At 46.1% G+C, this 12958-nt stretch overlaps 1 protein-coding gene across 1 annotated transcript in view; it reads left to right on the forward strand.

Annotated features, from left to right (window-relative positions):
• Positions 1-6368: 6368 nt before the first annotated feature.
• The window catches only part of LOC146339248 (C-type lectin domain family 9 member A-like), a 30344-nt gene continuing 23754 nt past the window's right edge, over positions 6369-12958 (forward strand). Inside the window, exons 1-2 of the mRNA XM_084811662.1 lie at positions 6369-6862; positions 8134-8232. Coding sequence (XP_084667788.1) covers positions 6550-6862; positions 8134-8232 — 412 coding nt within the window. The 5' untranslated portion in view covers positions 6369-6549. The remainder of the gene's footprint in view (positions 6863-8133; positions 8233-12958) is intronic.

Here is a 12958-nt window from a genome sequence, read left to right on the forward strand (position 1 = left end):
GGAACTATGGACGGAGGTCCGTAACATTGTTCAGGAGGCAGCAACTCAATCCATCCCAAAGAAAAAGAAATGCAAGAAAGCCAAGTGGCTGTCTGATGAGGCTTTACAAGTAGCTGAGGAAAGAAGGGAAGCGAAAAGCAAGGGAGAAAGGGGAAGATATATCCAACTGAATGCAGAGTTCCAGAGAATAGCAAGGAGAGACAAGAAGGCCTTCTTAAATGAACAATGCAAAGAAATCGAGGAAAACAACAGAATGGGAAAGACTAGAGATCTCTTCAAGAAAATCGGAGATCTCAAGGGAACGTTTTGTGCAAAGACGGGGATGATAAAGGACAAAGAAGGCAGGGACCTAACAGAAGCAGATGAGATTAAGAAGAGGTGGAAAGAATACACAGAAGAACTATGCAGGAAAGATCTGAATGTCCCTGATAGCCATGATAGTGCAGTCACTGAACTTGAGCCGGACATCCTAGAGAGTGAAGTCAAGTGGGCCTTAGGAAGCATTAGTAACAACAAAGCTAGTGGAGATGACAGTATTCCAGCTGAGCTGTTTAAAATCCTAAAAGATGATGCTGTTAAAGTGCTGCACTCAATATGCCAACAAATTTGGAACACTCAACAGTGGCCACAAGACCGGAAAAAGTCAGTTTACATTCCAATTCCAAAGAAGGGCAATGCCAAAGAGTGTTCGAACTACCGTACAATTGCGCTCATTTCACACGCCAGCAAGGTGATGCTCAAAATCCTACAAGCTAGGCTTCAGCAGTATGCGAACCGAGAACTACCGGAAGTACAAGCTGGGTTTCGAAGAGGCAGAGGAACTAGAGACCAAATCGCCAACATTTGCTGGATCATGGAGAAAGCAAGAGAATTCCAGAAAAACGTCTATTTCTGCTTCATTGACTACGCTAAAGCCTTTGATTGTGTGCATCACAACAAACTGTGGCAAATCCTTAAAGAGATGGGAGTACCAGACCACCTTACCTGTCCCTGAGAAACCTGTACGAGGGTCAAGAAGCAACAGTAAGAACCAGACATGGAACAACCGATTGGTTCCAAATTGGGAAAGGAGTATGACAAGGTTGTATATTGTCGCCCTGCTTATTTAACTTATATGCAGAGTACATCATGAGAAACGCCGGATTGGATGAATCCCAGGTCGGAATTAAGATTGCCGGGAGAATTATCAACAACCTCAGATACGCAGACGATACCACTCTAATGGCAGAAAGCGAAGAGGATCTAAAGAGCCTCTTGTTGAGGGTGAAAGTGGAGAGTGCAAAAGCTGGTTTGAAACTCAACATTAAAAAAATGAAGATCATGGCATCTGGCCCCATCACTATAGAAGGGGAAGAAATGAAAGCAGTGACAGATTTTACTTTCTTGGGCTCCAAGATCACCGCAGACGGTGACTGTAGCCATGAAATTAAAAGACGCTTGCTCCTTGGGAGGAAAGCTATGGCAAACCTAGACAGCATAGTAAGAAGCAGAGACATCACCTTGCCGACAAAGATTTGTATAATCAAAGCTATGGTTTTCCCAGTAGCAACGCATGGCTGTGAGAGCTGGACTATAAGGAAGGCTGAGCACTGAAGAATAGGGATGTCAGATAATTTCCCCACGAATCTTGGGGAGGCCGAATGCCAGTGCATTCGGCCCCCTGAATTTGGTGGAGAAACGGTCTGCTCCCCTGCCCCGCCTCCCGGGATGGGACTTACCTTGCTCGAATGTCCCTGGCGGCGGCGGCTCCGGTGGCGGTGCAGCGGCGGTGCAGCAGCGGCGGCTGGTCTTCTGACCGGCTGCCGCCGCCGCCATTTCCAAGTAAAAAAAAAAAATACACACAAACAAACGTGATAGGCTACGTAAAGATTTACGTAGCCTATCACAGCTAGTTTTTTAAAAAAACACCGTGATACGCTACGTAAATCTTTACGTAGCCTATCACGGCTGACTTTGAAAGAAAAAAACAAAAAGCGCGTACGCAAAAGCCGGCGCCCATGGGCGCCGCCATTTGCGTTCCTTATTTTGGCATGTGTAGTCTACGTAAATATTTACATAGACTACGGCGAAAATAAGGGGAATGCAAATAGTGTTCCCTTTATTTTCGCCGTAGTCTACGTAAATGTTTACGTAGAATATACGTGCAAAAATAAGGAACGCAAATGGTGGCGCACATGGGCGCCACCATTTGCGTACGCGCTTTTTTTTTTTAAGTCAGCCATGATAGGCTACTTAAACATTTACGTAGCCTATCACGGCTGACTGCAGGGACGCAAACAGCGATGGCTACGGCCGCCGCCATTTGCGTCCCGGCAGGAGACGAGGTTTCGCGGCCGGAGGGATGGGGCGCCTCCCCCAGGCCAGAATTTCGGGGGGGAGGGGAGGGGCGCCTCCCCCTGGCCAGAATTTCAGGGAGGAGGGGCAGAGCGCCTCCCCCCCCGTCCAGAATTTCGGGGGGAGGGACGGAGCGCCTCCCCCCACCGTGAAGCAAGCTGCGGGATCAGGTAAGGGACTTTCGTCCATCCCTACTGAAAAATAGGAATGTCAGAGAATTCCGCCACAGATCTCTGTGAGGCCGAATGTCAGTGCATTCGGCCCCCCGAAATCTGTGGTGGAATGGCCTGCCACCCCCCCACCCCCCACGGATCCCCCCCGGGGCGAGACTTACCTGGGGCGGATTTTCCGGGCGGCGGCGGCGGCGGGTCTTCCGACCGGCTGCTGCCACCGCCATTTCCAGGCTTGTGGGGGAAAAAAAAAAAAGACGTGATAGGCTACATAAAGATTTACGTAGCCTATCATGGCTAGGTTTAAAAAGAAAGAAAAAAAAAGACGTGATAGGCTATGCAAATATTTGCATCCCTGTTTTTTTTTCACGCGATAGGCTACGCAAATATTTGCGTAGCCTATCATGAAAAAACAGGGACGCAAATGGCGTCCACTACACCATTTGCAGCCCTGCTTTTTTTTCCGCGATAGGATACACAAATATTTGCGTAGCCTATCGCATGAAAAAAAGCAGGGATGCAAATAGCGTCCAGTATGCCATTTGCGGCCGTAAAGGTCTTAGTTTAAGCTAAATGCAGCCATACGGCTGCATTTACCTTAATCTAAGACCTTTACAGCCGCAAATTGTGTAGTGGATGCCATTTGCGTCCCTGCTTTTTTTTCACGCGATAGGCTATGCAAATATTTGCATCCCTGCTTTTTTTCCACACGATAGGATACGCAAATATTTGCGTAGCCTATCGCATGAAAAAACAGGGACGCAAATGGCGTCCACTACACCATTTGCAGCCCTGCTTTTTTTTTATGTGATAGGCTACGCAAATATTTGCATAGCCTATCGCATGAAAAAAAAGCAGGGATGCAAATGGCATCCAGCACACCATTTGTGCGGCCGTAAAGGTCTTAGTTTAAGCTAAATGCAGCCATTTACGGCTGCATTTACCTTAATCTAAGACCTTTACGGCCACAAATAGTATACTGGACGCCATTTCTGTCTGGAGACAGTCCCGCTCAGCCAGTGATACGGCAATGGCAGCTGTATCGCTGGCGCTTCGGAGCTGGCTGGTGGTTCCGCGGAATTGCTGCGGAGTGGAGCTGGCCAAAGAGGATTCCGGGGGGAGGAATGGATCGCCTCCCCGCAAAGGTGGATTCCCGGCCGGAACAACAGGTAGGGAATCCGCCCATCCCTAAGTATGATATGGAAACCTGGTAGCTAGAACTGGGGATTGCCAACCCCAGCACCTTCTGGAAACAACAGAGGAGAGAAGAAGATGAATCTTCAATCATCCCATATCCTGTATGAAAATTTACCCCTTGACTGCCCTTTAACCATACTAATTGTATGAAATACTGATTAAAGATTATTAATGCATTACACATATTGAGCAATATTGTGAATGGTGGGTTGCTTAGACCCCAAATTAACTGCAGCCACTGGGAATTTTAAAAGTCAACTATCTTCCTTGATCTTGGACTGCCCCTTTGCCTTTCCTTTTTGGAGGTCAGGAATAGTTAAAAACAAGTAATAGCAACAATAATAACATTACAGAAACTCTGGAATCATGGGCTAAATGTCTACATGTTTGTGCTTAGTGTCTTTTTCCTCTAAGGAAGAAAGTTTTTTCTTTTTCTTTTTAAGAACCTAAGGCCACACTGCTTCTGAGCATGTGCCAAGATCATCCCTCTCTTGTTAAGGGAGCTATCTTCTGTTTTAAGGGTCATAATGGAACAGATCTGAGCAAATCTTCCCCTAAGCCTTATTAGGCTGCAAAACAAAAAGGTGGCTTGGGGCACCTTCATTAACTAATCTAAGTGAAGCATGACTTTCCATAATTTTTTTAAATGTCCTTTGCTGTAGCTTCCAAAAGCCTGAACTACCACACACATGAATAGTATTTATTATGGGTATTTATACTCTTACTTTTAATAAAACCTAAAGGTGTTTTACAATAAAACACAGTTTAAGAAATACAATTTAGGCTGCAATCCTATACCAGGGAGTAAGCCCCATTGAACTTAATGGGCCTTACCTCTGAGTAGATATGTATTGGATTGTACTGTCAGGCCCCCCCCCCCCAATAAACATTAAACAGCACATAATAAGGCAGTAAAACACAAGCAGCATTAAACAGAAACAAAACCCATGCATGATTTAAAGGCTTTAGAAAATGCATCTCTGGATAGAGCAATTTGAAATCAGGGTGCTACCCCGAGAAGGCCTAACTGAGAACATCTCTATCCCCCTTCCGCTCCCCTGACATTATGTGTACCTGGGTCAGAAGAGGGAATTCTAGCTGGGGTTGGCAACCCTAGCGTGGGCTGGTGATGACAGCAGTGTGTGTAACTGTGGGTGGGTGCACAGGGCACCCTCACTCGCTGTGGGCAACAGCGCTGCCCACAGCCTGCTGATGCTTTAACTTCTCTGTTCCCTTGGCCCGGCTCTCGCTTGGCCTGAGGGGCAGGGTTGATTGGGACAAGGGCCTCTCCTCAAGTTCAGGAGGGTCCGAGAGCTGCAGGGCCTCTTCCTCTAAGCTGCCGCTTCCTTGCGAGGCCTAGAGGCTGAGAGAAACTTGCCGGCCAGTTTTGTGAGGGCCAGCTTCTCACCTCTGCCTCAACGCTACCCAAACGCCACATTGGTGTCTACAGAAGGGCCAGTGTGAGGCCCAGTTTTCACATGCGCAGCGCATGTACTATTCACCTGCACCTGAATCACTCACTCACCCGACCTCCAGCCTCCCGCCCGAAAAACAGTCAAACCTCAGTAGGTGCTAACCAATGTAACACACTCTACCACTTGAAATAACATTTCTGTGAAGAGGCACACACGCTGAAAGGAAAATGGAAAAAATAATCATGAGGAAAATACTTCCTCTCTGTGACAGCCCCTGCGACAACATGCAAGTCATTTCCTGATGTTGCATCCAGCGCAAACGTCTGGGTATGTGTGTGTGTGGGGGGGGGGGGGGATAACATGATGCCACCAAATCACTGCAACAATAAAGTCCTGGATTTCTTCATTGTCTCCTATGAGCGGCTTTGTTACCCTTCTGATGAGGGGGTGGCTGTGTTTGTCGCAGCAAACTCCAGAAGAGTCCTGTGGCACCTTAGAGACTGCCAGCGTCTGCCACGCTAAATCTCCCATTCTTTAAGGGGTCATGGGGTTGGGTTGTGTGTGTGTCCACTATGGAAAGATTAGAGTGAAGGCTTCAAAAATAACCAGGCAGTCTGCTCTGCTGCTGCAAACAAAAGGCCTGTGTGTAGTCCACCATCTCGTCTCACATTATTACAGTTAACCTGGCAAAACGGGCAAGTCCAGCTTATCATTTGATATAAAATATTTTACAGGTGTTTTTGAATTGAAAAGTGGATAAGATTTTTTTTAATTTGTAGGGAAGGTTTTGATGTTGTCATGACAATATACCTATTTATATGTATATATTTTGGATGTACTCTTCTCTTTTGCTTTCAGGTTGTGGTGGCAATAAGCCCCCTATGACAACTGGGCTGCAGAGGTGCACTGTGGGCGATGTAGTCCTCTTGTTGGAGCCAAGGTCCTGAGGGGATGATTGAAAAGTGGGAACTACAACTCCCACCCTGCAATCTTACTCAAGCCTTAGGCTGCCAAGCCCTAGGCCTGACCTACGCTGAAACTTACAGCCCTGTTCTGAAGAGATCCCATCAGACAGAGGCCTCTCCTCCCAGACCGTCTTTTCTTCCACTCTTCTGGAGAACCTCATCTGAGGAATTCACTTCTTTGGCTTGAGAGGGCTCAGCAATCTGCTGCTGCTAGCCCTAAGGCAGACATTTTAGGCCATCATTCAGGGGGCCTTTTTATGATGTTTGTGCTGCTTTCTTTCAGCCTCACAGGGTGCTGGAGCCTGGCTGTCTGAAATTTCAGGGACTCCGGGACTCGGGAGTGGATTTTGTGGGCTAAAGAGCCCCTTGAAGTCAGCAGGCGGGGATTTTTTAAGGGTTTTTTTTTTGGGGGGGGGGAATCAGCACCGGGTGCCAGCTGCTGAAGAGGCCAAACCGGCATTGATCATAATGCTGAAGCAAATACAAGTCAAGCCTGCGCCTGTGTCTGAGGACTCCATTAAGCAGACACTCTCGATGCAAAGTAGTGCCTCAGAGCAGGCGCCCTCGCTGCTCACTGTTCCCTCAGAGGAGGTGTCCTCACCGCACAAGGGTTTCTCAGAGCAGGTGTCCTCACTGCGCAGTGTTTCCTCAGAGGAGGCACCCTCCCTGCACAGGGTTCCCTCAGACCAGGTGCCCGTGCTGCTCACTGTACCCACAGAGAAAAATCTCTTTAAAAAAGAGCCCACGTCTCCTCAGGAAGAGCCTATACCCATCACCGGGAGTAAGCACTTGAAAAGTGGTGGTGGTACCCCAAGGGATACATTGGGCCTGCTGAAGTTTGGATGGCCAAATAAATTTTAGTGATTTTCTAGGGGAGTGCATTCAAAGGAGTGGGGGTTGTCTATTGAAGTTTAGCAAGATTCAAGGATTCCTGGGATCTAGATTTAGCTCTGGAGAGGGAACCCTCATTTCTTGAGGGGCTGCAGGAAGGGAACTGTGAGCCAGGAGCCCTCGGTCCCCAACTCTGGAAATATTTATTTGCCAGTCATATGGCATGCAAAAAGCTTTATACTTCTGATTCACAAAACTGAACTGATGTAACATTATGGCCACAAGACAGCTGCGAATTAAGAACGCCCTGATTGGAACCAGGCACCTGCCATGGTCTCTCCAAGTGGCCTTAGGCAAGCTGTAGTCTCTCTGCCTCACAGTCCCCCACATCTTTATACCTAGGATCCAGTCCAACAATATAGGGATATTAAGAATGTCCTGGCTTACAGAGTCATTGGAAGGATTACAAATAGCTGCACATATGCACATGCACATTAAACTCCCAAAAAGGGAATATATATGTTCAATTTTGTTAGAAGCACCTTCTAAGAAATAGATCTAGACCTACTCAACTGTTCCATTTCCTAGTACAATGAACGCTTGAGGATGGGGAGTATGCTAGCTCTACACGCTCCGTCACTCTTTCCATTGTCCTGTACACATGGAGGGCAACTTTCTGAAGGGGAGAGCCTCCTCTATGAAGGCTCTCCACAAAATTTGAAAACCTGATTTTCCAGGTCTCCCTGTTTTTCCAAGCCTTGGACAGCAGCTGCCAGTCACAGGACTAGGCTAGGACCAATCTGGCGCAATCTGTGGCAGCGTCAATGGTCAAATAAAAGTCCTCCATACAGCACGTGGTAATCATGGCCTTTGGGCAAATGAATGGGGAGACGTTTATCAAAGGGTATTAGCCATTATAGCCAAGTGCGGCCTCCATGTTCAGAGGCAGTGGACTAATACCAATACAATGTACCAATAGTTTCTGAGGAGGGGGCACAGTGGCCAAGGACTGTTGCTTTCATACCCTGCATGTGAGCTTCCAGGAGCAACCAACTGGCCACTTTTGGAAACAGGACCAACCTGATTTATGGTGTAAGGTTCCTGGATAAGTTCATTATCAGTTTTAAGTTATTAATTCAGCTACAGAGATATCACTGGCAACTCAGGACACCTAAAAGTCTAGTTGGTTCCTCTCATACTTGTCCCTTTCCTTCCCATTAGAAGATTTCATAGAGTCCACCAATTGGTGTTGTACTACCATTGGCCTCCTGTTCATCTGTGCAATTCTGCTGACTCTGGTAATCATCATGAGTTCCCAAGGTATGTGAGAGTTGGAAAGAGGACTATCTCACCTTTACAATAATGAACCTACATTTTGGAGGGACTGGGCTGTCTGTATACAAGTGGTCTTAAGGGGATGGACAGAACCTCACAGTATCCAGTCTTTGGATGGATAGGAGGACATTTAATCCACACTTCTCTGTTCTTTGACTAACCTCCTTCTATTCTCAAAAGTAGTCTAAGCTAGAACAGATGTAATATCTAAGAATACGTACTGACATAATGCATATGAAGCACTTTTAATGCTCTGTATTCCATGACACGGGTTATCTTGGTCCATTTCAAGCTAGTTTTAGACTTTGTTATGGAATGGAAATATTGATTAAAATGCTTGTGACTGACTGGGCTTCATTCATATATATACATATATATATACACACACACACACACACACATATATATATATACACACACACACACACACACATACATATAAACATACATACACACAAGTGCTTATAAAGACTGCAGATGGCAAGCACCAACTTAAAAGGGGCATTTGTAAGGCGAAGTTTGCTACAGCTCATTTGCGCATCATGTGAAGATAAAGTAAGCATGCTTTTTGCTTTAGAAATATTGATTTTAATCATAATTGCACAGGCAAACACCTTTTGATTTTTCCAGACCTTTTTAAAAACATGTAGCTTTTAAACCCTGCTTTAGCTTTTCTGGTTTTCACTGTTCTTTGTTTTCTTGGATCTGTTCTTGATCTTATCTGATGGTGTTTTAATACTGCGTTTGATCTTACTATAATTTTATTATATCATTATATATTTTTTTACATTATTTTATTTTGCAAGCCACCCAGTTAACTTTTTGTTATGGTGCAGCCTATTGTTGTTTATTCGTTCAGTCGCTTCCAACTCTTCGTGACTTCATGGACCAGCCTACGCCAGAGCTTGCTGTCAGCCATCGCCACCCCCAGCTCCCCCAAGGTCGAGTCTGTCACCTCCAGAATATCCTCCATCCATCTTGCCCTTGGTCGGCCCCTCTTCCTTTTGCCTTCCACTTTCCCTAGCATCAGCATCTTCTCCAGGGTATCCTGTCTTCTCATTATGTGGCCAAAGTACTTCAGTTTTGCCTTTAATATCATTCCCTCAAGTGAGCAGTCAGCCTTCTCCAATCTTGTGCCCTCCAGATATATTGGACTACATCTCCCAGCATCCCCCAGTCAGACTGGTTGGGAAGGCTGATGTAAATAAATAAATAAGATAGATATATAATCAATTAAAGGCTCAATCCTATGCATGCTTAGACAGAAAAAAAGTCCTACAACTCCCAGCATTCCCCAGCCAGCCATGCTGGCTGGGGAGTGCTGGGAGTTGTAGGACTTTTTTCTGTCTGAACATGCATAGGATTGCACCCTGAAACTCTTATGATTAATCCATTAATATTTTTTTAAATGGGCTGCAGCCCTACTTATTACAAATGTTCAGAATTTCATATTGGCAGAAAAACCCTCACCCACAATGCCACCTTTGGGATACTCAGCATCTCCAAATCCAGGTTTAATGCTCAAAATGAAAGAACTCTAGAGGTGTGCCTCCAAACGCAGAAATTCCTAACTATGGTGGAATAACCAGCAGACCCTTTTGTGAAGGTACTATGGCTAAGGAAAAGCTATGATTTGACCAAAAATTCATGAAATTGATCCAGTAATTCAAGGAGAAATAGTTTTGTGAAACAAGCTCTCCCTCAACTTTGTTTCTCTAAATCATTTCACGGATTCTTCAGCACATTTACTTTGGTGTAAGTTCTACTGAACTCAGTGGGACTTACTTCTGATTCGACATGCTTAGGATTCTGTTAATCTGTAATTGTCCCATCTCCTCACCCCCACCCCAAGAAAAACCTCACAGCACAGGACACCTTTTACATCTTTGGGTCTGCTTTCAAATAAAGCATCTCTGGCAGGGATCCCCAACTTTTTGAACCTGTGGGCACATTTGGGAATTTGTGACACTGCTGTGGGCACCATCACAAAATGCCTAATCAGTGGATCGCTGCTTTGTTGTCTACCTGTAATGTCTATGGATCTTAGGCTGTGTCTTATTCACCAAAAACTTTTGTTTTGTGTCCATTGGGCAATGCAAAGCCTCTTTAATAAGGGATCATCTAATTTGGCTAATTGCTGGTGGTGCAATACAGCTAATGCTTCTTTCTTCTAGATCCATTTCAATTGGGCTTCAGGCCTGGTTTTGGAACGGAAACTGCCTTGGTCGCCCTGTGGGATGACCTCTGCCGGGAGAGGGACAGGGGGAGTGCGACCCTGTTGATTCTCCTGGACCTCTCAGCAGCTTTCGATACCATCGACCATGGTATCCTTCTGGATAGGTTGTCTGGGTTGGGAGTTGGAGGCACTGCACTACAGTGGTTCCGCTCCTACTTGGATGGCCGATTCCAGAAGGTGGTGCTGGGGGATTATTGCTCTGTGCCATGGCAATTGTGCCATGGGGTTCCACAGGGCTCTCTTTTATCCCCCATGCTGTTTAACATCTACATGAAACCGCTGGGGGAGGTTATTTATTTATTTATTTATTTATTGCATTTATACCCCGCCTTTCTCCCTCTCGCAAGGAACTCAAGGCGGCTTACATTATCCTCCTCCTCACCGTTGTATCCTCACAACAACAACCCTGTGAGGTAGGTTGGGCTGAGAGTCTGTGACTGGCCCAAAGTCACCCAGTGAGCTTCCATGGCCAAGTGGGGACTAGAACCCAGATCTCCCGGCTCCCAGTCCGTCACTCTCACCACTACACTACACTGGCTCTCTTTCTCATCAAAACCAGGTGAGGCAGTGGCTGTTCTGAACCAGTGCCTGGGCACGGTAATGGACTGGATGAGGGCTAATAAACTGAAACTCAATCCAGACAAGACGGAGGTACTGTTAGTGGGTGGTTCGTCTGCCCGGCTAGGTGATATTCAACCTGTTCTGGAGGGGGTTGCACTCCCCCTAAAGGATCAGGTTCGTATTTTGGGGGTGCTCTTGGATCCAGAACTGTCACTTGAGGCACAGGTGAACTCAGTGGCACGGAGCACTTTTTATCAGCTTAGACTGGTATACCAACTACGCCCTTATCTGGACAGAGATAGCCTTGCTACAGTTATCCATGCTCTGATAACTTCTCGTCTGGATTACTGCAATGCGTTATACGTGGGGCTGCCTTTGAAAACGGTCCGGAAACTTCAGCTGGTCCAAAATAGGGCAGCAAGATTGTTAACAGGGACTGGCCTGCGAGCTCATATTACGCCAGTACTTTTCCAGCTGCACTGGCTGCCAGTCCATTTCCGGGCCCGATTCAAAGTGCTGGTGTTAACATTCAAAGCCCTTAACGGCTTGGGGCCAGGTTACCTGAAGGATCGCCTCCTCCCATATGTGCCTGCCCGGACCTTAAGATCATCATCAGCGGCCCTTCTCCGTGAGCCCCTGCCAAAGGAAGTGAGGCGGGTGGCTACTAGGAGGAGGGCTTTTTCTGTTGTGGCACCCCGGCTCTGGAATGAGCTCCCTAGTGAGGTTCGCCTGGTGCCTACATTGTACTCCTTTCGGCATTTCGGCTAAAATGCATTCCCAGGCATTTTAGCTTTCTAAATTTTTAGCTTTGCTGTTTTAAATCTGTATTTTAAACTCCTGTACTGCTGCTAGGTTTTATTGTGGTTGTATTGTTATATTGTGGTTTTAATGTTCTGTATATTTTAAATTGTTTTATTGTGTGTTGTTTGGTTTTAATTTTTGTGAACCGCCCAGAGAGCTTCGGCTATTGGGCGGTATAGAAATGAAATAAATAATAATAATAATAAATAATTAAAGATATGTTTTGGCAATGCCCAGTTGCTTCTTTTTCAGAGGAGGTTATTACACAGGGTTTTTTTGTATTGGAACAGTCTTTAATAGTCACTGATGTACATGCTCTTTTAAATTATCTGTCTGGTTCATGGAAATTAACAAATGGTCAGCATTAATGGATTCACTGCACCCTTTTGACAGATAAACACTGATATGACAACATTGGAACGATAAGCACTCACGTCCTATAATGCAATGGATTGAGGACCTTACTTATGGGATGGTATTGCTGCCTCTGGTTAGAAAGGCAGCTAGCAGAGAAAAAAACAAAAAGGCAGGATGGAATGAGTGTTTACCAGTCCCACATGCAAACAAAGCTAAAAAAAAGTCCAAATTTTTCTTTAGTGAAGGAAAGAAAACAATCCTATGGGATCCACCCTGAGCACTTGTAAGCCTCCGAACTTGATAAGAAAGATGGGCTTTAGGTAGATGGGATTTTTCACCTGTCTAGTGGAGGCTTTGAGGAGGGAAGGAGGCTGGGGACAGCTGGAGATAGCTCGGATCCCCGTGTTCCCGGTCTCTTCCCCTCCGTGCCCACCAGCATGCCTGCTTTTACCCCCGTACGAGTTCGCGTTTGCAGCTCATAGCACCAGCTGGAGCAGTTCTGTCCACGTCGGCTGTGAGGGGGAGGGGAGTGTGGTTCCCGGGCTCCAAGGTCAGAGCCCTGTATCCAACCTCAGAGCCAGGAGACCGAACAATCCTATGTCCCCCAGACACTATCTAGGGGCTATAGGATAATTCTTTTACTCACTAATATTCTTGCATATAAATGCAGATACAGTGTAGGGTTTCCAAAGAAGTGTGTTTGGCTCATTTTGTTTTCCATTACACAGGTAGGAGTGAGAGAGGGAGCAAGCAAGC

Source organism: Heloderma suspectum, chromosome 7 (assembly GCF_057233095.1).
Source record: "Heloderma suspectum isolate Gila_16-S chromosome 7, 16-S_ref, whole genome shotgun sequence".
Lineage (NCBI taxonomy): Eukaryota > Metazoa > Chordata > Lepidosauria > Squamata > Helodermatidae > Heloderma > Heloderma suspectum.